Genomic DNA, 27,786 nt, shown 5'->3' on the forward strand with positions numbered 1-27,786 from the left:
GTGGGTACAGGATGGACCACCCCAGCTCAGACCCCCAGTACAGAGGACCCAGCTCAGTACAGACCCCAGTACAGGACCCCAGCACAGTGAGCACAGGATGGACCACCCCAGCTCAGTACAGACTCCAGCATAGTGAGCACAGGATGGACCACCCCAGCTCAGTACAGACTCCAGCATAGTGAGTACAGGATGGACCACCCCAGCTCAGTACAGACCCCAGCACAGTGAGCACAGGATGGACCACCCCAGCTCAGGGTGCAGACCCCAGCATAGTGGGTACAGGATGGACCCCCCCCCGCCCCCCGCAGCCACCCCAGCTCAGTACAGACTCCAGCGTAGCGAGTACAGGATGGACCCCCCCCCCGCCCCCCCCCCCCCCAGCCCCCCCCCCCCCCCCCCCCCCCCCCCCCCCCCCCCCCCCCCCCCCCCCCCCAGCTCAGTACAGACTTCAGCGAAGCGATGTACCGGACGGCTCTCAGCAGGCAGTAAACAACTGGCCATCGCTTTCATGTCACACTGGATATAGTTTATTATTAACCAATCTAGAACTTGTTCGATACCCTCTGGGAAATTCCTTTATGTTTTTCATCCATAAAATGCTCCTTCAGTCCAGCTGTGAGCTGCTTTCTTTGTGAGCTCAACAGAGGCGGTCGGTTCAGCAGACTTTTCCTAGGCCTCTTCCAGACTCCAGAAATCCCTCATCAAAGTCTCCTTTGGTGGCACTTGCCACTGCGATATTGTAATATCATTTTCTGTCAGAATCCTGCCCTTGTAGGGCCTCAAGGACAGTTGACTATCACAGGCCTGTGCCGGCTCCAGACCTGTGCCTGTGTGGCAGTCAGTGGATGGGCAGTCTGCCATGGTGGGAGATGGGCAGGTCTTACTCAGGGCTTCATAGCTGGTGGGATGTGGGGCAGATAGTGTCCAGTTGCTGGTCTTGAGCATGCTTCTGAGTTTTGCTGAAGGTCCTGAATCTCCCCCAGCAACCAGAGCTTGGAACCCACTTGGGCTTCTTAGAAACTGTAACACAGTGTCTGAAAACATTCCCAAATTTTCCAAATACTTATGAATCCAAACAGGGTATTGGGACACTGGAGGTGGGTGGACAGACAAGCAAGGACTACCTTACTTTGCTAAACCTGAGACTAAGACAAGTAACATTTTTGCAGAAAGCTAAATGTTCACAGCTTCCACATTTGAGAGTATTTATGTGCTCCTAAAATGAGTTAATAAACAATAACATAAGGTGAGTCAAGAACTTAAATTGTTGGGAGCTAGAGAGATGGCTGAGAGGATACGGAGAGGATGCCACTCCTGGACTGGAGCTCAGTTCCCATTCCCCACATCTGGCAGCTCATAGCCTCCCATGGCCCCAGCTCCAGGGGATCCTGACGTGCATGCACACACACATAGACACTCTGAAGTCTTTTAAGTACTTAAAATGTGATACTCATTGCTGTCCTTTGGAATTCTTGAATTCTAGAAAAGATACATTTGTTTATGAAACAGAAAAATGAGGTTTAAAAATGAGTTTTAGAAAGCAGATGGATGCAATTTCTCTTCTTTCTTGGCTTGAACTGGTAACTCTCCGGCGATCTGTGCATTCCATTGCTTGCAGAATAGCCTCTGTCAGGAGTACGCAGGCTCTCATACTCCATGGTGATTGCTGGTTTCTCCCTTTTTGCTGGTTCTGTCACATGGCTCTTGTAACTCTGAGGGGAAGGTTTTAACATGCGTATGTATCCCCCATTACCAACTGGAAGCATCTGGTTAATTAGTATGTTAGGTGAAAAGATATCAGCCTATTGTGGTTCTGTTGGGCTTTCCTGTGGATGAGCCGAGTGGGTGGAGGCTTGAGGAAGCGTGGGAGGAAGGAGCAGTACCCCACCTTAGGACACACCCCATTTCCTTTCCTTTCCTGCACAGGAACTCTGTCCTGAAGATCAGAAGTCCCTACCTGACAGCTGACCATACGAGCTGAATTTTAAACATGTGATGAGATCAAAGTCACGGTTGGACCCCGGTCGGCTCGGGAGTGTTCAGTGCTCACAGGCACAGGCATTGGAACGGGTCTAGGAAGTACAAAAGCAAATGACAGAAGGAAAGATGTTCAGTCCTGATGCCCTGCTCTCTGCTCACCAGGAGCAAGAGAGTGTCCGTGACAGTAAGAACCACTAGCCCAGCAGCCCCAGGCCCAGCAGCCCCAGGCCCAGCAGCCCCAGGCCCAGCAGCCAGACCAAACGTGTTTCCCAAAATGAGCTTCAGGGACCTGTGTGCCTAAGCAGCTTCTACTGGCAAAGCATTGCTGGTACTTGCCAGCTTCTGGCAAACTAGGTAAGGAGAGTCCTGTGGCTTCTGGCTTTGGCCAGTGGCAATGGCCACAGTGAGAGAATATTGGTGTGGCGCTGTCTTGGGCTGTCTGATTCCTGGTTAGAGGATCTGCACCTGCAAACAAACCACACCGTTGGCCGCTTCTGCTCCCCCTTCACAAACAAACGCACAGGCGTGTTTTCCAGAAGTTTCCAGAGGCGGGATGCTGTAGTGCCCAGGTGAGGATTCAGCTGTGGCCTGTTGAGCAGGATTTGAAGACGGACAAAAAATGGTGAAACAATGTGACTTTTTGTTGATTTTTTTCATTAAAAAATTACTAATGCTAACATATAATTGGCTTATATTAAAATAAATGAATGAGGGGCTGGAGGGATGGCTCAGCAGTTAAGAGCACTGGTTGCTCTTCTAGAGGACCCAGGTTCAATTCCCAGCACCCTCATGGCAGCTCACAAATGTCTGTAACTCCAGTTCTAGAGGATCCAACACTCTCACACAGACATGCATGCAGGCAAAACACCAGTGCACATAAAATAAATAAAAATTTTTCATTAATGAAATGTTTTTAAATTCTTCTATTTTAATCTCAAATATAGCAGAAATCAAAAGAGAGAGAACCTCACAGACAGGAAGTCAGATCAGCCTCCTACACCTAGAGAGCCCTCCTAGAATTGAGGGAGTGTCAGTGACCCCAGTCTTGGGACAGTCTCTTGTAGCCAATGGCTGTTGCTTTGATGTGAGATAGCAGTAGCGATGGGGTTCCTAGAGGGCAATACTCATGCACTCAGGGACACACCCCAGGCACAGGGAGCAGCTCTGCACGGGCCCTGTGGTGGAGGCAAGCTTGTGGGTTTGAAGAACTCGACGAATTCTGTGTGGCTGAAGTGTAGACAAAGGAAAGAGAGGTCCTGGGTAGTTGCTGGGGGTGGCAGGTGGGTTGTCCTGTAGACTGTTTAACATTACAGACCTTTTCTCTCCTCCTCCTCCTCCTTCTTATTTTTTTATTTTTATTTTTATTTATTTATTTATTTTTTTGAGACAGGGTTTCTTTGTGTAGTCCTGGCTGTCCTGGATCTCCCTTTGTAGACCAGGCTGGCCTCGAACTCACAGAGAACCACCTGCCTCTGCCTCCAGCATGCTGGGATTAAAGGCATGCACCACCACCGCCCAGCTTTCATTGTAGGCTTTTTATCACAGCTAGGAGAAGTCACAACCGAATCACAGTAGCTGAATCATAGTAGCACTGAAAATACCATCCTGGTGTACACCTTGGAGAATGGAGTGGAGGAGAAAGCAGTTAACGGAATCTTAGTTTGGGTGGGACATGGTTTGGCTTGGTCCTGTCCTGGGGCTGTGAATAACAGGTGACTGTTATGCAACATCTGTTTCCCAGCAGTCTGGGGACTGGGCTTCTGGACAGAGTGCCAGCACTGTCCAGCTTGCTCAGACTCTGGTGAGGCTCCCCTTGTACTGCTGCAGGAAGAAAGAGGGAGGGTATTGGTGAAATTATTAAGGCCTTGTTGAGGAAGTGTGTCACCGTGGGGGCGGGATTTGAGGTCTCTTGGTCAAGCTTCCCTCAGTGTGACAGTCAGTCAGCTTCCTGTTGTCTGCAAGATGTAGTAGCACTCTCAGCTCCAGCGCCGTGTCTGTCTGCACGTTGCCACGCTCCCCTCATGATCATAATGGACTGGGCCTCTGAAACTGTGAGCAAGCCACCCTCAAGTCAATGTTTCCTTTATAAGAGTTGGCGTGGTCATGGTGTCTCTTTACAGCAATAAAAAAAAAGCCTAACTAAGAGAGGGATTGAGGCCCAGCCGAGGAAAGGCATGGCTATGGTGGTGAGAGCCTGAGGCTGTTTCCTCACATCTCCAAGGATTTGGAAGCAGAGAAAGGGGAAATCCATGCTCAGCTGGCTTTCTCCTTTTTATTTGGCCCAGGACCCCAGTCTATGTGATGGTGCTGCCCACATTCAGGGTGAGTCCTCTCTCAGTTAATCCCCTTGGAAATGCCTTCAAGGGGATTATAAATCCAGCCAGGAGGGACCATCACACAGCCTTGCTGGAAGCCATCTGCACCCTCGCAGGTGCCTCCCTGTGGCAAGAAGTTGTTCGAATCCTGACGTAACTGCTAATTATGACCCACACATGGTGGTTGCTGCTGTTTGGGTATTTTCCAGTGAAGTGTTCCATCTCTTTGACTCCCCAGAATGGCACAATCAGAGGAAAAAGGGGGTGTCCCCTGTGCCTTCAACCGACAGAATTCCGGCAACTCCATTTCCTTGGACTTTGAGCCTGACACAGAGTACCAATTCGTGGAGCAGCTGGAAGACCGCTACAGATGTGCCTTCTGCCACTCGGTGCTTCACAACCCCCACCAGACGGGCTGTGGGCACCGTTTCTGCCAGCACTGCATCCTGTCTCTGAGGTGAGTCTGCAGGACCTGCAGCTCTGACCGCAGCTGACCACACAGCTGGAGGTGCTATTCTGGAGTCTGAGCCTGCTGTGGCCATGGGGCTGTAACCGAGGTTAGGGGGGGTTGTCGTGGCTTGGGAGACGCTGTCCCAGCTCCTGGCTGAGGTGTAATCCTCTTTGCCTGTGACTCCTTCACATAGTCACACTGCCTTAAAAATCACACTACACAGTCTGTCACCATAGCTGTCTATTGGCGAGGGCTCGTGGGGTCTGTATTGTGGCTGCCCTGGTGATCACATGTTTGAGGTAGCAGGCTGTCGTGGCTTTAAGGGACCTGACTGCCATGGGACTGTCCATGCAGTAACATCACTCCATCAAAAGGTTCAAGGTCATTAGCTCAGGAAGGGTACACTTGGGCTCATAGTTTTGGGGGTGCCAGTTCATGATTGACAGGTCCATTGCTTTGGAACTGTAACAAAGCAGCCACGCCAGGGTGGGACGACATTCTGGAGCCAAACAGTACTCCATCATCCAGGAAGGAAAGGGAGGAGAGGAAGGGGCCTGGTCCCTCGTCCCCTTCATGGGCACAGCCTTATGAGGCTCCACCTCTCCAGGGCTCCGCCACACGTTAGGTTCTCTAGGGAACAGAACCCGTAGAATGAATGTACACTGAAGGGGGTTACTGGAGTGGTTTTCACGATGCAGTCTGGGCAAGCCAACAGTGTCTGCTTGCATGTGGAAAGGCTGAGAACCTGGCAGTTGCTTAGTCCACCAGGCTGGATGCCACAGCAGCCCCCAGACAGGCTCTGAAGGCCTGGGGGATTCTTGGAGAGCCACTGGTCTCCAGTATACATCTGAAGGTTGAAGAAGCTGGGCGCTGAAGCAGGTGAAAGGCAGAGTAGATGCACTAACAGGAGGAAGTGACAGCAGGCAGGCAGCGCAGCTTTTCCCTGGGAATGCTTTATATCAGGCAGGAAGGTGCTGCCCTTTCCAAGAGAAGCACCCCCCTCCACCGGCCCCAGGGAATCCTTCCTGGAAAGAATCCGCCCAGATGCAGGTCTTAGTTGATTCCAGAGCTAAGGCATCCCACCAGCACCACCCTGGGGACCATGCCTGTATTTAACAGATGGGACTGGGGAGATACTTTACATCAAAATCATAGCAATCTGGGTCATGCCACTTGTGGGAGACGCGGAGAGACATGGAAGCAGGCTTTGGGGGTTTCTGTGGATGTGGCTGCCAGGCTTTGAAAGGGGCTACAAAGCCCATCCTCACTCACTCCACACGTCTGCACTTTCAACACCTCTGTGTTCGGGCTGGTTTGCTCCACTAAGCTCCGGGTCCTGAAGGTGAAGAACCACAGGTGATGTGGGTCTGATGTCTGCTCTCTGGCATGCCCCCATCTCAGGAGGCAGCCTGTAGTACGGCATGTTGGACAGGGGTGGGACCATCAACACCATCCGGGGGAACTTGTGTTTGATGGCATGCTGGTGGGTAGGTAGACATTTTCCAGGAAGGCTGTAAGACTATGAAGTTTGCTGAAGCTGGCTCAAGGCTGCTGCCTGGGTAGCACACACAGCTTGTGCCAATGCAGAGACTGGGCACTCAGGGCTAATGTGTGGCTGGGTGCCTGGATGCTCTTGGAAGGAATGTTAAGACTAAATGCTTGACTTCAACCTCATCTCTACTTTCCTCTCCAGAGAACTGAGCGCAGTGCCGATCTGCCCCGTAGACAAGGAGGTCATCAAGCCCCAGGAGGTGAGTCACTGATTTGACTTGGGTGTTGGAGAAAGCGCCAACATTCAGAGCTGACATCCAGGACAGTGTCTGGGGCCCGTAGTCCTCTCCTGTGGGTCAGATCAGACCCTTCTCCTGTCTGATTGGAGCATGTGTGGGTTTTACCGACCACACCGCACCCAGGTCTCACCACTTACCTATGCTAGCTCCTGACACATCAAGCTCCTGGGAAAGGTAGAACACCCGTTTCTTGGGGTTCACCTTCCCCTCTGTCTAATCCCTAAGACATATTGTTCTGTTTAGTAACAACTTTATTGCTATGGTTCATAAAGTTTCCCTTTCAAATGTCTGGTTCTACGGGGCTGTTTTCAGAATCATGTGGCCATTGTGATGTGTAGTGACACCCAAGAAGAAATCCCTTGCCCATTGGCTCTCACCTTCTCACACATCTCTAGCCCAGGAAAACCACAGTCTAGTTTCTGCCTTGATTTAGCTGCAATGTTGGATGTTTCACATAAATGGAATCATGCCTTTTTCCTCCACTCAACAGGTTTTCAAGGTTCATCCATGGGGTTGGGTTGACTGTGTTAGTACTCCAACTCTTTTTTATTGCTGTATACTATTCTGTTGTATAGATATACCACATTTGGTTTCTCAATCAGCAGTTAGTAGACATTTGTGTTGTGTCTACTTTTTAGACTACTATGAATAATGCTGTTGTGAATACTCACATACAAAGCTTAAATTTTTGAAATATGGGGCTGGGGAGATGGGTGGCTCAATGGTTAGAGCGCTGGCTGCTCTTCCAGAGCAGTGAGTTCAGTCCCAGCATCCACATGGTGGCTCACAACCAACTGTAACTTCAGCCCCAGGGGATCCAGTGCTCTCTTCTGGCCTCCACAGGCACTGCATGCACATGGTACACAGACATACGTGCAGGCATGCACACACACACACACACACACACACACACACACACACACACACATGAGATGTATACATGTAGATATATCTACCCCAGCACTCCAAGAAAAGTTGGTATCTCATATTAGGAGCTGAGGGTGTGGTTTATGTGGATCCTTATTCATCAAGCTGGGGCTCAATTCCCAGCCCTTGGAAAGATATAGTTCATATAGATGATTATATCCATGACCCTAAAGTCTACTTTAAGAAGCTAACATTGCTCTTACGTGCTGGCTTCAGAACGTATGCAACCCAGATGATCAGTTCTACATGTACCTGAGGGTGGAACTCTCGAGTAATGTGGCAGCACTGGGTTTAACATTTCTTTTTTATAATTAATTGATTTTGGGGGGAAGGTTTTTTCTTTTCTTTTCTTTTCTGGTTTTTTGAGACAGAGTTTCTCTGTGTAGCCCTGACTGTCCTGGAACTCACTGTGTAGACTAGGTTGGCCTTGAACTCAATAATCTGGCTGCCTCTGCCTCCTGAGTGTTGGGATTAAAGGCGTGCGCCACCACTGCCCATCTGGGTTAACATTTCAACAACTGCTAGTCAGTTTTGTAAAACAGTGGCCCCTTTTGTACCATCCTACCACAGCGCATGCTGGTTCTAGGTAGCAAATCCTCATCCAAATGAGTTCTCAGCCTTTCTGATACACCTTCCTAAGGTGTGAAGCCTGATTTATCCGGGTTTGAGTCACTTTTGTTGATGGCTGGTGACACTGTCAGCTTAGCTGCCCCACTGTGTGTCTTCTCTGTTGGAATGCCTCGTAAGATTCTGTCTGTCTGTCTGTCTGACTCTGTGGTGTGTGTGTGTCTGTCTCTCTCTGTCTCTCTCTCTGTCTGTCTCTCTGTCTTTCTCTCTCTCTCTCTCTGTGTGTGTGTGTGTGTGTGTGTGTGTGTGTGTGTGTATGTGCTTGTGTGTCTGTCTGTCTGTCTGATGTCAGTGCAGTACCCATGGAAGCAAGAAGAAGGCATCAGATCCCCTGAAGCTGGAGTTAAAGGTGGTTGTGAGCTGCCAGATGTCAGTGCTGGAACTGAACTTGGTTCCTCTGCGAGAGCAACTCGTGTTCTTAACCACTGAGCCATCTCTCCAGCCCCACCTTTGCCCATTTTAACTGGATTTTTGTCTCTAATTGCTGAATTATTACAAGTCCTTTGTTATATTCTAGACACTAGGTTTTTTATTATCAGATTTGCCAGTATTTTCTCTTATTACATGATTTATTCTCATTTTGTGGGTGGTGTCTTTTGAAGCAGATAGTTTTCAATTTGCTGAAATTTAGTTTATCTGTTTTTCTTTATTTGTGGGTTTTGCTGTTGTCTTAGTTTCTTCTCCGTTGCTGTGATAAACGTCATGATCGAAACCAACTTGAGGAACATGTTTACTTCACCTCACACTTCCAGGCTACAAACCATCACCTAGAGAAGTCAGGGCAGGAGCTCAAGGCGGGAGCTGAGCAGAGGCCAGAGAGCAGGGCTGCTTTCTGGCTGGCTCCCCTGGCTTGCTTAGAATGCTTTCCTGTACAGCTCAGAGTCACTGCCCAGGGCTGGCAGCCCACAGTGAGCTGGGCCATCCCACATCAATCATCAGTCGAGAAAATGACCCCCACACTTGCCCACAGACAAATCTGATGGAAGCAGCTCTTTAGTTGAGGCTCCTTCTTCTAGATGACCCCAGTTCATGTCAAGTTGACAGAAAAAACCCTAACCAGTCCAACTGACCCCTTGTCAGTTTGACACACAGATACATCACTATTGAACCATAACAGTTCCCTTCTTTTTTGTCCCCAAGATTATGTTAATACTAATATCAAACAAATTAAAACTTTACAAGTCCCACCATCTTTAAAACACTCAAACACTTAATAAGTTCAACATCTCTTTAAAAATACCCAGTCTCTTAACTGTGGGTGCCTCCTCAGACAGTGGTGGCACACACCTTTAATCCCAGCACTTGGGAGGCAGAGGCAGGCCAATCTCTGAGTTCAAGGCCAGCCTGGCCTACAGAGTAAGGGCTACACAGAGAAACCCTGTCTTGAAAGACAAAACAAAACAAAAACAAATAAACCTGTGGGCTCCTGTTTTAAAAAAAAAAAAAAAAAAAAAAAAAAAAAAAAAAACACTTAAATATTTCTTATTCCAAGAGGGAAGAACCAGGAAACAGTTATAGCTGGATCAAAGCATAACCAAATTTCAACAGTAAAAAAGTTCTGGGACTCACTATGTTCTGGATGGCTTGGGCAGGCACCTTTCTTTGGCTCTGCCAGCCACAACATACAGCTGTCCAATAGGCTCAGGAACCTGCCATTGTCTTTGGTAGTCTTCCCAGGGCCCTGACATCTCCAATGTGCTGGCGTCTCCCCTGCACCGAGGCTGCACATTTGACAATGACTTCCTGGCCTCTCTCCAAGGGCTTCAGTTCTGCCACACCGAGCCAAGCCACAACTGCCCTCAACCCCATCAATTCTGCAGTTCCCAGGCCACAAAAACCACGGACCCGCTTACTGGCTGCTTCTGGCTTGCTCAGCTACCTTTCTTAGACAGCCAGGCCCTGCTGGGTAGGGATAGCACCGCCCACAGTGGGCTGGGCCTTCCCTCATCAACTGGCAGATAAGAGAATGCAGTGACCACAGGCCTTTCTGACCCCAGCAATTCTCCAGTTAAGATCCCTTCTTTCTGGGTGACGCTACTTTGTGTCAAGTAGAGAAAACTACCTGATACAGTTGTTGTTTATTGTTCTTTTGGTTTTGTTTGTTTCTTGTCCTTTTGTTGTTACCTAAGAAACCGCTGTCTAACTCAGGGTCATGGAGATTTTTCTCCCTGAAAATGTCTCTTCAGTTCAGTTTTCTTTTTCTCCTTGTGTTTCAGGAGCTCAATCTCTACCTCCTCCTGAAGCTTTCCCTGAGCAGCTGATCTGACTCACCAGCCCCTTCCCAGTAGTTGCCTTCCAGAGGGCCAAGTGGTTCTCAGTGTGTTTGTCAGGGACAGGCATGCTACAGCCTTGGGCAAGTTCTATCAGTTTTGTCTCTAAACTAAGAGAATGGCTTTCACATTCATAAACATTCATGAAAAAAGAGTCACAAAAAATATGCTATTTTTGCAACCTCTTGTGAGTCTTAAACTACTTGAAAATAATTTATTTTAAAAGGCCAAGGGGGCTGGAGTGACAGCTCAGCTGTTAAGAACACTTTCTGCTCTTGCAGATGACCTGGGTTCAGTTCCCAGCACCCGCAGGGCAGGTCACAACTGTCTGTAACTCCAGTTCCAGGGGCTCTAACACCCTCTTCTGGCCTCTAGAGGTAACCTCATGCGCATGGTGCTTGTAAACTCATGCAGGCACATACACTTGTACAAATAAATAAGTCATCTAAACATTCAAAATCAAAGAATAATGTTTTGTGTCACATGAAAATTTTACACTATTCGACTTCCCGTGTCCATACGTGTTTTACTGGAGCACAGCTGTGCCTACTTGTGTAGGTCTTTTTGATGTCAGAGTTGAGGCAAAGGCAGGTGAATCTGTGAGTTCCAGGCCAGCCTGATTTACAGAGTGAGTTCAGGGATGGTTGCCTCGTGACCTGCCGAGCTAACAGTATTTACCCTCTGACTCTCTATGGAGGAGCAAACCAATACACAATTTGTGCTGGAATAACCAACCAGCACCTTCCAGGGGCACCGACACTTACACCCGAGTGGGAAACAACCCTCGACCTTGGCCAGGCCTCCTCTTGACTTTTGACTGTCTGGGGTCAAGCTCACCCTGTGCTTCCCCCAGCTGCAGCCTGCTGGCTTGAGCGTTGAGTTGATGTCACTTCCTAGAAGTGTGTGTCTGAGGCAGCCTTTACTTTCAACGTGGTCTTGTGACATTTCCGTTTCAGCCACTGCCTGGAAGTTTCCAGCCGCTGAGATAGACTTGAAGACCAATCTCTCACCGTGGCTTCCTTTGCACCCCCGCGGTGCACTGGAGGGTGTGTGACTGATCGTGTCCGTATTTTAGGTGTTCAAAGACAACTGCTGCAAAAGAGAGGTCCTCAATTTATACGTCTACTGCAAGAACGCCCCCGGATGCAATGCCAGGGTCATTCTGGGACGATTCCAGGTTGGTGTCACTTAGGCCAGTGTTGCCCATGCCATCCCTCTGGTGGCACCCACTTAGCTGTCCTGTGACGGGCCCTGGTTGAGCCACATAAAGGGTTCCCTGGGTTTCTCTCAGACTGTCCCCAATCGGGCAGTACCATGAGCACCAAGGGCGGAGGGTAACCAAAGGGCTTGTTCTGTAGGAGAAAGCACCATCTGCATGCTAGGCTGTAATTATGGGATATTGAGTCAAGAAGAGGGTGCAGGACTTAGCGGGCAAAAAGGACACTCCCAGTACCCCAGCATTCGGGAGGCAGAGGCAGGCAGAACTCTGAGTTTGAGACCAGTCTGGTCTACAGAGTGAGTTCCAGGACAGGCAGGGTTACACAGAGAGACCCTGTCTCAAAAAAAAAGAAAAAAAAACATCCAGCAGGGGTGCACAATTGCGGGACCCCAGGGTGGGAGGCAGGCTGACTGGCACAGGGCACAGCGGGAGGGCCAGGCCTTCCCTCCAAACCTTTGTCTCTTGGTGCGTTCTGGTCTATGTTGTGACCCGTGACAGAGACTGAGCCAGGCCACCCAGGATGTGCTCTGTGAGACTGGTGGAGACGTAACGGGGGTGTCAGGGAAGTGCAGGTGAGGGAGGTGGAGTCCTGTGGGAGACAGCTCATCCCGTTGGGCTGAGGAAGGCACAGCCCTATCAGGCTCAATCTCACGCTAGTGACTCAGCCACCTCTAGCTTCCAGGGAATTGCTTGGCAGCTGCTGAGATTTTCCCCTCACACCCACACTGTTTGGAACATGCACGGCAGATGACTCAGCCCTTCATCAAGCCTCCAGGAAACTCACACACACACACACACACACACACACACACACACACACACACCCCACACACACCCTGGGCACTGGGATGATAAATGTGTAGATGATTTCCTTGTCACCCTGGGGGAGCTCACAGGACTCCATTGTTTTCTGTGCAACAGTCTGTTGCCGCTCATTTGAGTGACAGATTCTAGGCGAGGCTTCTTGTCCAGCTGTGTTGTCACCAAGCCAGAAAAAGATGGGCTTGGAACGCCACGGAAAGCTGTGGGAGCACACACGGGCTGTGGGGAGCACCACGGAAAGCTGTGGGAGCACACACTCACACGGGCTGTGGGGAGCACACACGGGCTGTGGGAGCACACACGGGCTGCGGGGAACGCCACGGAAAGCTGTGGGAGCACACACGGGCTGTGGGGATCACACACGGGCTGTGGGAGCACGCACGGGCTGTGGGGATCACACACGGGCTGCGGGGGAGCACACACGGGCTGCGGGGGGAGCACCACGGGCTGTGGGAGCACACACGGGCTGCGGGGGGAGCACACACGGGCTGTGGGAGCACACACGGGCTGCGGGGCGGGAGCACAGCACGGGCTGTGGGGAGCAGCACACACGGGCTGTGGGGAGCACGCACGGGCTGTGGGGACGCAGAACACGGACTGACACGGCGAGGAGCACACACGGGCTGTGGGGAGCAGGACCTGCTTTCTGCAGCTGTTTGCCAAGCGCTCTCACTCCTGTCTCCAGCGGCTTGTGTGGTGAGGTGGGGATGCTCACAGGTCTGAGTGAATGTCAGCAGTTCAGGTGAGTCAAGGAGACTATCAGGAAGTTAGTCTGGGTTTTCAAGAGGCAAAAGGAAATAACTTTAACCTCATGCTGAGAAAGAAAACCTACTCCTCGGTTGCTTTCCCTTGAGAACAGGCAGCACACTGTTTCTGTTCAGAGCTAATAGTGGGGCTGGAGAGGTGGCTCAGCATTAAGAGCATCCGCTCTTCCAGAGGACCCTCGTTCCAGTTCCCAGCACCCACATGGTGGCTCACAGCCATCTCTAACTCCTGTTGTCTCCCTGGCACCAGGCACCCATGTGGTACACAGACAAAATACCCAGACACATTAAATAAATGAAATTTTAGAAAGAGTCGGTAGTAAAATGACTTGGGCTTTGCATCTCCCCCAGCCTCAGCCCGCCCCTCCATGAAGAGCCTGACTGTAGGGTAGGTGAAATGGCCCATCAAGAAAAAGTGCCCGCTTCCAAGCCGAATGACCCGAGTTTGACTCCTGGAACCTACACGACAGAAGGAAACTAAACTTCTACAAGTTGCCTTCTGACCTCCACAAACAAACACACCACCATGCCACCTGCACCCCGCTCTTCACAAATACATGTAACACAATTTTTATTTACTTTTTAAAATATATGTGGGGTCTCACTATGTACCTCTGACTGACCCGGAACTCACTATAGAAACCAGGCTCCTTGGACTCAGAGGTCCATCTGCCTTTGCCCACGTAGTGCTAAGGTTCAGGGTGTGCACACCCCCCCCCCCCCCCACCCCCGGTACTTAGACAGACAGTACGCAGGCTCTGCACGGCTCCCATCCCCCCCGCCCCCAGAGCAAACCAGCCCCAGCAGGACGTGAGTGAAACGGCTCAGAAAGAGAGGTGGTCATGGAGGTAAATGAGCGTGGGCCACATCTGGGCTGTGGCTTCAGTGGGCCAGCTGTGCGAAGGTGTCCTGTGGGGAGACGGGTTCTGGTGCCTCAGCAGGGTCGTAGTAACTTGGAGTCGTGAGGTGTTTTCAGTGTCTGGTGTGACAAGCCCTGAGTAAATACCTTCAATTCACTGCTGCCCTGCTGAAGAGCATTCCAGGTTATCTACCTGAACAAAGCCTGACCGTCCCCCTCCTGCCCGGGAACCTGCCCTCTCTCCTTGTGTCTCCCCCATCGAGAGTCTGTACCCCACTTCTGTGGAGTCAGCTGCTCCCTTCCTTCCTTCTGATTGTCCCACCTCTGCCGTGCAGAGGTTAATAGAAGGTGCTGGGATGAGGATGGGAAAAAACACAAACAGAAATCCCACAGAGACCAGCCACACTCACTGGAAAGGCTGGAGAGAACGTGCATGACCTGGCACTTCATACAGGAGCCGGCACTGGATTCTCTAAACAAACTGCATGTTACTGCCCCCAAACCCTCCCAGACCCTACCCCACACAATCTCCTAATTCCTGACAAGCCGGACCAGCTCTCTCTCCCAGTGCCAGCCCCAGCGGCCTCTCTGGTAGTTCTCCCAGTGCCAGCCCCAGCGGCCTCTCTGGTAGCTCTCCCAGTGCCAGCCCCAGCGGCCTCTCTGCCCCTGTCCTCAGAAGAGGCAGTGGGCCTCCATGACAGCTGCAGAGAGGCCGGCCAGGCTGGCCCTTGGCTCTCTGCCCCGCTGTGCCCCACACTGGCCCCGCCCCTGGGGCTGCTGTCACCTGATGCAGGACCATCTTCAGCACTGCTCCTTCCAAACCATGCCCTGCCCTAACGAGAGCTGCCGGGAAGCCATGCTCCGGAAAGACGTGAAGGAGCATCTGAGCGCGTACTGCCAGTTCCGAGAGGAGAAGTGTTTCTACTGCAAAAGGGACGTGGTGGTCACCAACTTGCAGGTGAGAGCAGGCACCCGTGGGCGGCCATGCATGCAGCTCAGATGGGGCTCAGAGGTGCAGTCTTTTCTTATTTGGACTGAATTTGGACTAAGGAGAGGATTTACCTGGCTGGGGATGTCGCTCGGTTGACAGGGTGTTTTGATCTCTAGCATGGCATAAACCAGGCATGGTGGCTCACAGCTCTCATCCCAGCACTTGGAGCCAGGAGGATGAGCAGTTCATGGCTTCTTCGCATTAGGCCAGTCTGGGCTGCACAAGACCCTGTCTCTAAACAGATGTGGTTTTGTATCATCTGAGGCTGGCGTTGGAGCTCAGCTGGTAGCATGCTCACCTAACATTCACAAGGCTATCGGTTTAACCCCCACCACACAAACCAGGTGATACATGCCTGCACTCTCAGACACTGAAGAGTGGAGGCAGGAGATCTGAAGTTCAAGGACGGCTCATCCTTGGCTGTATAAATAGGTAGTTCTCAAATGGGAGGGGGGGAGAGGAGAAGTTTGAGATTCTGCAAAGAACTCTAAGCCTTTTCCTTGGTGGGACTCTACATTTACTGTTGATGACAATAGCATTGGGCCCCTGCTGCAAATATGGGAGATGAGATGCAAGGCCTGGGTCATGTGGAGGCGATGATGGCTGCTGTCTGGATTCTGTTATCTGGCTGGAGGCGCAGGATATCAACATGGAGCCCACGGGCGCTCTTACATGTGTGGGGCCTCGCTAGTCCATCCCCAAGCTGACTTTTTTGTGCCCCAAGCCTTCTGATCTTTCACTCAGAAATTTTAATTTTTTAGTTGAATTAATTTACATCAAGAAAGCAGGCATCTCTAGTCTTTTTTTGAAACTGGGCTATAATTGCCTATGGAGAGCAAGCCACATGATGTGTCTCTCCAGAGACATGTGTATGAACACCTTGAGGCAAGAGATCTTGGCTTTGTTTCCCACACACTCTGTTTCAGGATCATGAGGAAAACGTGTGTCCTGCGTACCCAGTGTCTTGTCCTAACAAGTGTCTGAGGACTATTCCGAGAACCGAGGTGAGTAAACAGGCCTCCTTGGAGAGTATAGGGGAAACATTTAGCAATCCTTGCGGTGTGGGTTTGATGAGAACTGTAGACAAAGGCCTGGGGATTCCATAACCCTGTGATGACTCCGCCTATCTTCTGGGGCCGGCCCTTGCACACCCTTCTGTTTTCATCAGAGTTTCTCCTGCTGTCCCTCACTTCCTCTCAAGTGGCCCTTGGTGTTCCCTGATTATAGCAAACAGTTGAAGAATCTGTGTGTTCCCACAGCATAGGCTGTCCCATTTTGTAGGTGAACGAACACCTCACTGTGTGTCCTGAGGCCGAACAAGACTGTCCCTTTAAGCACTACGGCTGTACTGTCAAGGTAAGGTTTGGGTCATCTTCATCTCCACCTCTGTAATTCACTGGTGAGTTCATTTTATTTTTTAACTCTATTCAGGATACAGAAGGGCAGAAGGACACTAGAACTTTAGGACTACAATGGAGTTAGGGCTTTCCAGAGAAACAGGACTCCTACATGCATACATATTTGCACATGTATATGTTATATTCATGTATCTGTTCATACAGATGTGTAGGGAGACTCATTCTGCTGCTGTGGGATTCATGTGCCCCACATCTGCAGATCAGCAGACTGAACTCTCAGACTGGAGTTTCTGTGTTGAGGTCATGAGAAGTCTGCACCTAGGCCTTCAGCTGACTGGACAAGGCCCACCCACATTATAGTTGGGTCATCTTTACCTAAGGTTGACCAGTTGTACTCATGTCCACACCTAGACTAGTTGTCATTGAACATAGCCTAACCAGGTTGTCACATAAATCCAACCATGGCAGTGATTCTTTCTGATTCTGCTCTGTTGTGTCTACCAGGGTTAGGAACTCTTCAGAGTCATCCTTCCCGTGATTCCTGGGTTTATGGTATATCACTAAAGGTTTTGAAACAAAGAGATCTGAGGCTGTGGGCATAGCTCCATAGTAGAATACCTGCCTGGCAGATGTGAGGGAGGCATTGAGTTGAATTCCTAGCACTGGGGAAAGAAATTGCTGAAATAAAGTGATTTGAAATCATGCTTTAAAATAAGTTTCAATATATTTAAACAGCTTTAAAATAATTACTCAGTAAGTTGTATAAAATAAAATAGAGAGAACAAAGTTTGACCTCTACTTCAGGCCTTTTGGCAGATTCCATTTGTTCAGAATAGAAGCTGAAACATCATGCTGAATATAACCTGTATATTCTATGAGTCTAATTACCCCAATTATATTCTTAACATAAGTACATTTTTTAGTTTAAAAAATAAATTAAAATTTGACTAGTCAGTGGTAGAGACATTAGGAGCTTGCTGGTTAATCCCTAGCACCATCCCACCATGTCTATCAGTAGGAGCCTTGAAATAGATTGGGAGAACCCGTGGTTATGTTAGCTGCAGAAGGGTCAGGGTTTACCTCTTAGGGTGGTGTGGCAGCATTGCATCTAGTGCTGAAAAGACTTTACAGTCAGGCTCCGCCTCCAGCTGAGCTGTGTTCTAGTGCTAACCTCAGTGTCAAGAGCTAAGGGTTGGTAGGGGAGTTGTTCTCTGGAACCTTCCTTGGAGCAAGGTTCCAGCCCTCCACTGAAGGGAAGCTGAGGATGTATGTTCGCCTAGAAACATAGGAGAATATGGATCTTTGCTTTTATTAGCAGTAGACTGTCAGCCAATAGCAGTGTAACTGTCAGGGGAGATGTAACCGCTCCTTCTCTCAAATGTGTGACTCTGAGTGCAACAAATTTGCACAGGCCAAAATTAAAAGCAGGCTGCAGGCTCTCTGCCCCCTGCAGCAGGGCATATAGAAATGTGCTCTGGGGAACTGGCCCAGGCTTAAAACCAGTCTGCAGAGACTATGCATGGGGATAGCTGAGTGGTGGAGAGACCATGCATGGGGATGGCTGAGTGGTAGAGAGACCATGCATGGGCATAGCTGAGTGGTGGATTCCATGTATGGGCATGGCTAAGTGGTGGAGACCATGCATGGGGATGGCTGAGTGGTAGATTCCATGTATGGGCATGGCTAAGTGGTGGAGACCATGCATGGGAAGCTGATGGTGGAGACATGAGGCATAGCTGAGTGGTGGATTTCATGTATGGGCATGGCTAAGTGGTGGAGACCATGCATGGGTATGACTGAGTGGTGGAGACAATGCATGGGGATGGCTGAGTGGTGGATTCCATGTATGGGCATGGCTAAGTGGTGGAGACCATGCATGGGGATGGCTGAGTGGTGGAGACCATGCATGGGCATAGCTGAGTGGTGGAGACTATGCATGGGGATGGCTGAATGGTGGAGACCATGCATGGGGATGGCTGAGTGGTGGAGACCATGCATGGGCATAGCTGAGTGGTGGAGACCATGCATGGGCATGGCTGAGTGGTGGAGACCATGCATGGGGATGGCTGGTGGGGTTCCATGTATGGGATGGCTAAGTGGTGGAGCATGCAGGGTATGACTGAATGGTGGAGACCATGCATGGGCATTGCTGAGTGGTGGATACTATGTATGGGCATGGCTAAGTGGTGGAGACCATGCATGGGGATGGCTGAGTGGTGGAGACCATGCATGGGCATAGCTGAGTGGTGGAGACTATGCATGGGGATGGCTGAATGGTGGAGACCATGCATGGGGATGGCTGAGTGGTGGAGACCATGCATGGGCATGGCTGAGTGTGGAGACATGCATGGGCATGGTGAGTGGTGGAGACTGCATGCAGCTATGCAGCCAAAGGCAGGAAGAAAGTCAGCAGTGGAGTTTTGATAGCAGCCTGGTTCATTGTCCTGTAAGCTTGTTTGGTCCTGGCTGCTGGAGAATTCTAAAGCTGAGAAAGGACCCAGTGGAGTCATTTTTCCTGCATCTCTCTAGAAAAAAGTGCACAGGGAAACTAAGTTGGCCAAGTTGCTGAGGTTCTGTGTTAAGCATGTACCTGTCACCTGCCTCGTTTGGGGAGCTTCTCAATAACTGGACTTCACTTTTGCTTTGTATTGAAGGGCAAGAGGGGGAACTTGCAGGAGCATGAGCAGGCAGCCCTGCGGGACCACATGCTTCTGGTTTTAGAGAAGAACTTCCGACTAGAACAGCAGGTGAGTCGTGGGGCCACGTGGGAAGGGGCAGGGCAGTCACTGATACTTAGCTACTGTGTTTTTTCATGCTCTCTCTGGTTCTGTGTAAGCTGATTAAAGGCACATGCTTTTCTACTAGTGGCCAGTTACGCCCTTGATGTTATAGAACCTTTGAGCTGGAAGGTGCCTTTGAGTTCTTTGGGTTTATCACCTCCTGCAGATGAACTAAGATCAAAGAAGCCTGAAGTCTGTAGCCTGTAAGTGGCAAACGATCTGGATCTCAAGCCAGTGCTCTCGGTGGCTTCCCGTCCACTCCTCCACAGCCTTTGCACATCTCCTTCATCCTTACCGAGCACCTACCAACTGTTTGATATTTTAAAATTAGATCAGTCAGAGCATTACAGTAGTCGAAGGTCTGTTCTAAGTACTATGGGCTTCATGAACTTTGATGTAGAGCTAAGCTGCCCTGGAGAAGCTTTGTAACCCAATAAACACATACTAACTTCATACACACTCACTGACCCTGGCTGTCAAGCCTGTCATGGCTCCTGAAGCGCTCACAGCATCCATAAAGGCTGGCGCTAAGGAGCAGTTATTATGGAAGTTAATTATGTTGCAGGACCATTCTGGAAGACTTTTCAGGCCTGCTGTCAGAGAAGAAGTTTACCACTGCAGATTATTTTGTGATGTCCAATTCCACGTCACAGTGGGTGTGTGCTTTTCGGGGTCACAGCCAGGAGAAAATTAGAAATCCTGACTCAGCAGTAACTGGTCACAGGCCCTGCTGCCTGGGAACTGCGGGTTCTGTATGTTCTCCCTATGCATACATCCACTGACTGAACAGACATGCAAGGTATAGGTTCATTGTTAGGGACACTGAGTCACAGAAGACATAGCCTCTCCGTGAAGAATCATGGAAATACGAATAGATGAGTGGCTGTGCCTTCTGGAACACAATAATGCTGTGTGGGATACGGAGACTGCAGCAAGGCACTCTGGGAAAACTGTGGAAGGCTTCTCAGGGTAGAACACCCAAGCTGTACCTTTGTTTGCCTTATTTTTAATTATGTGTATGGGGAGTGTGTGCATGAGTGCAGGTGTGTGGGGAGGCTGGAAGAGGGTGTCAGGTCTGGAGTAGAGGCAGCTGGGAGCTGCCCAACATGGGTTCTAGAAACTGAACTCAGCTCCTCTGCAAGAGCAGTACTTGTTCTTAACTACTGAGCCGTCTCTCCAGCTCCCCAGGCTGACACTGAAGGGAAACACAGTGTGCAGGAGCAGGGCATGTGCCCAGACAGGCTGGCATAAAGGGTGCTGTAGTTTAAGGAAATGGAGTAGTCGAGTGCCTGAACTCCCGAGTGTGACACAGGATCAAGACAGCAGTGACTTTCTGTGTAAAGCTGACACTGTGTGTTCAGGTATTGTTTTACTTATGCATACTCTGCCTTGTTTCAAAAGGGATTTAAGGATCAAAAGTTAGAACTAATATGTTTCAGTGTTTGGCTTGTTAAACATGTAATAGAGTGGATTTCCTTTAAAATAGGTACAATTACCTATTATCTTTACGGAAAGGGAATAGTGTGTTTGAGGCTGATAGTGAGGGTGCTGGAGCCGGAAGGCCTGAGCCTGCAGGCTACACACCCACCTGCTTCACTTCTCTGCCCCTCCCCCACCGGTTCCCATTTGTAAATGGGATGTGGTAGAGGGGAGCGGGGAATGCGTTCACATTCTGGCACACAAGAAGCACTTCAGTATTGAGGGGAATGCAGATCCTGGAAATGGTGTTGGTGGGAGCCACCCCTGCACCAGTGGACTGCAGATAGTATGGAGGCATTCTGAGGCTGAAGTGGATGCTTAGGAGGCAGAGAACCTGGATGGTATCAACTGAGATGGGCACCACGAGAACAGGAGCCGGTCAGAAGCAGGGGTGGGGGGGGACTGCCAGGTGTTCCTCCTGGCCATTTGTCCGTCATTTGTCAAACACGCATCCAGTGTCTTCCCTCTGAGGGATCGCGCTGGGCTCAGAGAATAAAGGAGTGAGTCTCGGCAAGCACTCTAGTGGAGGAAAAGGACAAAAACAACACTAAGAGCAAGTTGTGGAGGCGATGAAGGAGCTACGGGTGGGTATCGATGGGACTGGGAGGGCCTGGGTGGGTGATGGGGGTGAAGGCGATATTCCCAGAGGCGGAGCCTTCGAGCGGCTGCACTGAAAAGGTAATTCTGGATGAGGGAAGTCCCCTGGTAGAAGCAGGCACTGAACAGTCTTGCCGGATGCACATGGTTAACTAGGTGCTGTGCCGTCTTGTTGGACAGGATGCACATGGGTGAGAAATGAGTGTGAAGCCGCAAGGGTATTAGAAGATACAGAGCCTCCAGTTTCCTTAAAAAAAAAAAAAAGCCACTGGAGACGTTGAAACAGGAGAAATAGAAGATCAGATTTGTCTCTTGGTGTTGCTGGTTGTGATATGGAGTATGAACTGGAGATATTTTTCCAGCATCAACTGGTACCAGGCTCCATACAGCTGCTGTGAGATCCAGGATGATCCCAGGTTCCATGGAGGGAACACTCCTGTGTGAGGGGAGAAGGTCTCAGGGTGGGATCAGGTGTGAAGCGTCACAGCCTAGGAAAGAATTGATAAAAACTGTGATTGCTGAACAGATAGGACTTGTGTGATGAGTGTGAGTGAGTCTGTGTGTGTGTGTGTGTGTGTGTGTGTGTGTGTGTGTGTGTGTGTGTATCATCTGTGTGTGTGTGCGTGTGTGTCTGTCTGTATATGTGTATGTGTGTGGTACACCTGAAATTCCAGCACTTGGAGAGTGGAGGCAAGAAGGCTCAGTCACCCGAGCTATGTAGCAAGTTCCAGGTCAGCCTGGGCCACAGACTCTCAAAAACCAGAAACCAAACAAACACACAAATGAGACGAAGTGAGAACTGGCTGTAAAAGCTTTTCTGTGTGTAATGTTGTGAGTGGAAGTTGGCCCGCATTCAGACTGAATGGGATCATTCTTAGGTTTCTGGTTGTCTCCCTCACATAGATTACAAATTCTGGGCTGGCAGGGTGACTGAGTGAGTAAGAAGAGCACTTGCTGCGCAAGCATGAGAACCTGAGTGGAGGGCGGGCAGCCCAAGCCCAGGCTCGGTGAGAGATCGTCTCAAGGGGGAGGTCCAGAGCAGCAGAGGAAGCTGCAGACATGCGTGTGTGCACACACAGATTGATTGTGGTGTCTAAGTTTAGCAGTGCTCACCTAGTTTGGCTACACTTGCTTGTGAGCTGACAGTTACCCGAGGGGGCTCTTTGGGGACGAAGGGCAGAGACAGAGCTGGCAGGAATTCGGTGAGGTGCTGACAGGTGTCTGTCTGACAGCGAGCAATGAAAGAGTGCACCAAGGCAGTGTATCGAGTCCAGCCACGTGACACCCTGACTGGCTGGCCATCACCGCGGGTCAGGGATGGCACAGTCTATGGGTCTGATTTTAAAGACTACCTGCAAATACTTTCTTGAATTACGTGGGACTCTGCCCATCAACACTGCCCTGGAAATGCACATGTACCATTTCCCTCTAGAAAATGTTACCCCATGAGCCTGTGTGAATGCAATTAATGACTCGTCTCTCCTTGTTCACTTGCCTGTTACTAGATCTCTGAATTATATCAGAGTCTCGAACAGAAAGAAAGCAAGATCCAGCAGCTGGCGGACACCGTGAAGAAGTTTGAAAAGGAGTTTAAGCAGTTTACACAGATGTTTGGTAGAAATGGAAGTTTCCTCTCAAACGTCCAGGTAAGGGCTGGACAGACAGACAGGGGTTGAAAGTGCTGACTCAGCGGCTCACAGCCACCTGTAACTCCAATTTAGAGGAAACGATTCTCTCTTCTGGTCTCCACAGGCTCCTGCATACACGCGGTGCATACAGATATACTCAGGCGCGCACGCGCAGCGCACACACACACACACACACACACACACACACACGCATAAAATAAATATTTTTTTAAAAGAAAGAAGGGCTAGAGACGTGGCTCAGCAGGTAAGAGCTGCTCTTGCAGTGGACCTGGGTTCAATTCCCAGCACCCACATGGTGGTAGTTCACAACCATCCATGATTCCAGTTCTAGGGCATCCAATACCCAATTCTGACCTCTGCAGGCACCAAGCGCATGCAGTATGCACAGACATACATGCAGGCAAAACACTCACACATAAAATAAACTAATATAAATCCTTTAAAGCAAGAAAACATCCAGGTGAGACCTGGCTTTTCCATTCAAAGCTGTGACCTGCTTTCAGTCAGCGCTGCTGGCTGAAGCCCCTCACTGGGGTTTTCCTCTTCATGTTTTAAATGGAAAACATTTCAAATGCATAGGAGAGCTGCTAGAGTCAGGGGTGCCAGAGTCAGGGGGCCAGAGTCAGGGGCACCAGAGTCAGGGGCGCCAGAGTCAGGGGCGCCAGAGTCAGGGGCGCCAGAGTCAGGGGCACCAGAGTCAGGGTGCGCCAGAGTCAGGGGCGCCAGAGTCAGGGGCGCCAGAGTCAGGGGCGCCAGAGTCAGGGGCGCCAGAGTCAGGGGTGCCAGAGTCAGGGGACGCCAGAGTCACTGGATACCAGAGTCAGGGGGGCGCCAGAGTCAGGGGTGCCAGAGTCAGGGGCACCAGAGTCAGGGGCGCCAGAGTCAGGGGGGCGCCAGAGTCAGGGGCGCCAGAGTCAGGGGCACCAGAGTCAGGGATGCCAGAGTCAGGGGCGCCAGAGTCAGGGGCGCCAGAGTCAGGGGCGCCAGAGTCAGGGGCGCCAGAGTCAGGGGCGCCAGAGTCAGGGGCGCCAGAGTCAGGGGGCGCCAGAGTCAGGGGCGCCAGAGTCAGGGGCACCAGAGTCAGGGGCGCCAGCAGCACCCGCACAGCCCCCGTCCCAGGAACTCCTTGTCCCAGTCGCTGTTTCTGGCACTCTGCGCTCCTCTGGCTGTGCGGCATGCACCACCAGAAAGAATACTGCATGTGCTGCGGCCGGCCTCTGATAGTAACAACACTGCTTTCATGACCCAGTGTATTGACCAATGTTGGTACATGTAACATTTATACCATACTTTCATAGTATGTATGAAAATCAGGGTTTTGATTCATGTTGGGTTAATTTCCCTGATTGAGACTCATCGAGAACATAGTTCTGCATTTTGAAGACAAGAAAGCAAAATCATTAATTACCCTTGGAAGAGCATGTGTTAAACCTCACTAAAATAAAATATAAAAAAAAAAAATCACTTGGTGGATCACAAATGTTAGATAATCACAAGCAGATTTCTAATAGATAAAAGTTCTCATTATGAGATTTGCAGTAGAAAATTTTAAGATTATATAATGTGGGCAATGTATTTGAAATTTGTTTTGTTCCAGAAAATCTGGGCCACATAAACTCTACTTATCCAGTACATCATATATGTATACATATATGCATATATTCTACATGTGCTGTGCATGTTCAGATGTGTGTGCATATATGCATGTGTGAACATGTCCAGAAAAAAACCTATCATGCTATTAGTCCTGGCATGTTTCTAAACAGAGATGAGCAGGGTGGAATTAAGACTGTATGGGCAAGGCAGACAGATTAATGCCCTCCATCTGAGAGAGCCATGGAGCATGTAGGCCTCTTCCAGACCATGTCCTGCTCTGCCTGGGCCAGAACAGGGGCCTGGTCCGTCTCAGCTTCCTTACAGAGGGGAGCTGGGAGAATGGCTTCTCAGGGAAGGACGTGCTAAGGCCAGAGGAGTGACAGCCAAAGAACACGTATGTAAGTGGAAGGGGACTTCAGACACATTAAGAAAAGCTCCAAGATTCACCAGAAGCGTTCAGATGGGAGAGGGCGAGGGGGAAAGGCAGGGCTGGTGAATTTTCTCTCTGGACTGTGTTGCTTTCTTTTCATTGGTGGATAATATGTGAAATATTTGCATTAAAATTCAATCTTAACAAATTATGGATTTATTGTCTAATTTCCAAATCTGATTTCCAAATCTTTTTGCACTGCCAGACTCTGACCAGTCACATCGACAAGTCGGCGTGGCTGGAGGCCCAGGTGCGGCAGCTGCTACAAACAGTCAACCAGCAGCAAAACAGGTCTGACCTGCGGGCTCTGGTGGAAGCCATCGACAGCGTGAAGCAGAAGATTAGCCTGCTGGAAGCCAGTGACCAGAGATTAGGTGTGTGGCAGTCCACTTCTCTCCTGACTTCCCTGCATGATGTGAGAGCAGCTAACACCTCCAACATGTCACAGCCCAGCTCTCAGGGATAAACTGGCTGAATCCTGTTTGTGAAGCTGCCGAGGCCAAAACGAGGGTCGCCCTGATGTGGGGGAGTCAGACAAGGCCCTGAGACAGCTCAGGCAGTCCCAAGAGCAGGGAGCCGTGACTGTCAAGAGCAGGGGGAGATAATAATAAGTTAAGGGGGAGGTAATGGATGCCTGGCTGTCTTGGGTGTAGACAGGAGAGGACTTGGCACTAAAAGGCACACCAGGGCCAGCAAGATGGCACCGCGGGTGATCTGCTGTGCAGTCAAGATGACCTGTGTGTTAATTACTTTTCTGTCACTGATGACAGTGGCTGAGGCAGCTTACAGACGGTTAAGAGTCCATCACCAGCACACAGGGAGCGTGGCAGCAGGCAGGCAGGCAGGCATGCGCTGGAGCGGCAGCTGAGAGCCCACATTTCTATCCACAAACAGCAAGCAGAGAGCGCTAACCTCAAGCCCAGGGACACACCTCCTCCAACAAGGCCACCCCTTCTAATCTTCCCCACACAGCCACCAACTGGAGACCAAGGGCACAACTCATTCAAACCACAAGACCCAGAGTTTGGCTTCTGGAGCCCACATAGTGGAGGGTAAGAGCCAACCACTGAAAGTTATCCTGTGACCTCCACAGGTATGCTGTGGCACAAACGTGCCTGCACACACACACACACACACACACACACACACACACACACAAATAATAATAATAATAAAGCTTTTCAGTATAAAATGCATTATAGGGGCAGGGGAGATCACTCAGTGGATAAAGCATTTCTTCCTGCATAAACATGGCCTGGAGTTTGAATCCCTAGAGCCTTGTGAATGCCGAGTAAGCTTGAGAGCTCCTGTAATCCTAGCGCCCTGGAGTCTGAGACAGGATCCCCAGGACAAGCTCGCTGAAACAGCAGGGACTGGTTCAGTGAGAGACCTGCCCAAAGGCTAAAGGACAGTTAAGGAAGGCACTCAGCATCAACTCTGGCCTCTATATGCACACACATGCACACACACATGCACGAATGCATAGACACTTTCATCACACCCATGCACACACTAGTTAAGCATAAGGCTGAGCATGAGAATTCACTTGAGGTGAATGCCCAGTGTGTCTTACACTTAGGCAAGCTTTGGGGTCAGAGGACACATCCCTGTGTGCTTGGTGTCAGCTTACCAAGGCGTGGCATCCACTGAGTTAGTGTTAGTAATGTGTGCGGTACCCGTGCGTGCGGCACCCGTGTGGATGCTGTGCTTAGCTCGACTGTGCCAGCGTTTCACTGGCACTGTTTGGCTAGCAACCCTGGGCTGCAGCTTCCTGTTCTGTTTCCTTTCAGTTGTTCTGGAGGGGGAGACCAGCAAGCATGATGCACACATTAATATCCACAAGGCACAGCTGAATAAGAACGAAGAGCGATTTAAGCTGCTGGAGGGCGCCTGCTACAGTGGCAAGCTCATCTGGAAGGTGACAGATTACAAGGTGAAGAAGAGGGAGGCCATGGAGGGACACACAGTGTCGGTCTTCAGCCAGCCCTTCTACACCAGCCGCTGCGGCTACCGGCTCTGTGCCAGAGCGTACCTGAACGGCGATGGGTCTGGGAAGGGGACTCACCTGTCCCTGTACTTTGTGGTGATGAGGGGTGAGTTTGACTCGCTGTTACAGTGGCCGTTCAGGCAGAGGGTCACCCTGATGCTTTTGGACCAGAGTGGCAAGAAGAACCACATTGTGGAGACCTTCAGAGCTGACCCCAACAGCAGCAGCTTCCGAAGGCCTGATGGCGAGATGAACATTGCCTCGGGCTGTCCCCGCTTTGTGTCACACTCCACTCTGGAGAATTCCAAGAACACCTACATCAAAGACGACACCCTGTTCTTGAAAGTGGCCGTGGATTTAACCGACTTGGAGGATCTGTAATGGTAACCGAAAAGAAGCACAGGGGGCAGACGACATCGTTGAAGCCCAGACCTCTAGACTGAACGTGCTTTTGGTGTTGGCCTTTTGCCTTTAAGATCTGAGTGTTATCTTTTTCTCCTGGATCCCGCCCCAGTCTGAAACTTAAAACTCTTAGACTATTGCTGTTATTTATATTTTTATATTTTGTGAAAATTATAACGATCTTGACAGTAAGGCCTGGGGCTCCTCTCTCTCTCACTGATGTTAGGAAAGTGTCATGGGGTGTCTAGTACTGAATGTGACTGAGTGCTCAGAGGCAGAATTCCCAGTTGACAAACTGGCAGTGGCGGTACACACACACACACACACACACACACACACACACACACACACTTTCTATCCCAGCACTCAGAAGGCAGAGGCAGGTGGATCTCTGAGGTTGAGGCCAGCCTGGTCTACAGAGCAAGTTCCAGGACAGCCAAGGCTGCACAGAGAAACCCTGTCTCAAAAAACCAAAAAAAAATAAAAATAAAAA

The 27,786-nt window shown here is 50.2% G+C and overlaps 1 protein-coding gene across 1 annotated transcript in view; it reads left to right on the forward strand.

Annotated features, from left to right (window-relative positions):
• Window positions 1–27,485, forward strand: part of Traf5 (TNF receptor associated factor 5) — a 42,475-nt gene extending 14,990 nt beyond the window's left edge. Inside the window, exons 2-11 of the mRNA XM_028882848.2 lie at window positions 4,534–4,752; window positions 6,440–6,497; window positions 11,436–11,537; window positions 14,818–14,982; window positions 15,942–16,019; window positions 16,297–16,371; window positions 19,028–19,120; window positions 22,735–22,875; window positions 25,110–25,278; window positions 26,695–27,485. Coding sequence (XP_028738681.1) covers window positions 4,535–4,752; window positions 6,440–6,497; window positions 11,436–11,537; window positions 14,818–14,982; window positions 15,942–16,019; window positions 16,297–16,371; window positions 19,028–19,120; window positions 22,735–22,875; window positions 25,110–25,278; window positions 26,695–27,272 — 1,677 coding nt within the window. The 5' untranslated portion in view covers window position 4,534 and the 3' untranslated portion in view covers window positions 27,273–27,485. The remainder of the gene's footprint in view (window positions 1–4,533; window positions 4,753–6,439; window positions 6,498–11,435; window positions 11,538–14,817; window positions 14,983–15,941; window positions 16,020–16,296; window positions 16,372–19,027; window positions 19,121–22,734; window positions 22,876–25,109; window positions 25,279–26,694) is intronic.
• Window positions 27,486–27,786: the final 301 nt, after the last annotated feature.

This window comes from Peromyscus leucopus, chromosome 15 (assembly GCF_004664715.2).
Source record: "Peromyscus leucopus breed LL Stock chromosome 15, UCI_PerLeu_2.1, whole genome shotgun sequence".
Lineage (NCBI taxonomy): Eukaryota > Metazoa > Chordata > Mammalia > Rodentia > Cricetidae > Peromyscus > Peromyscus leucopus.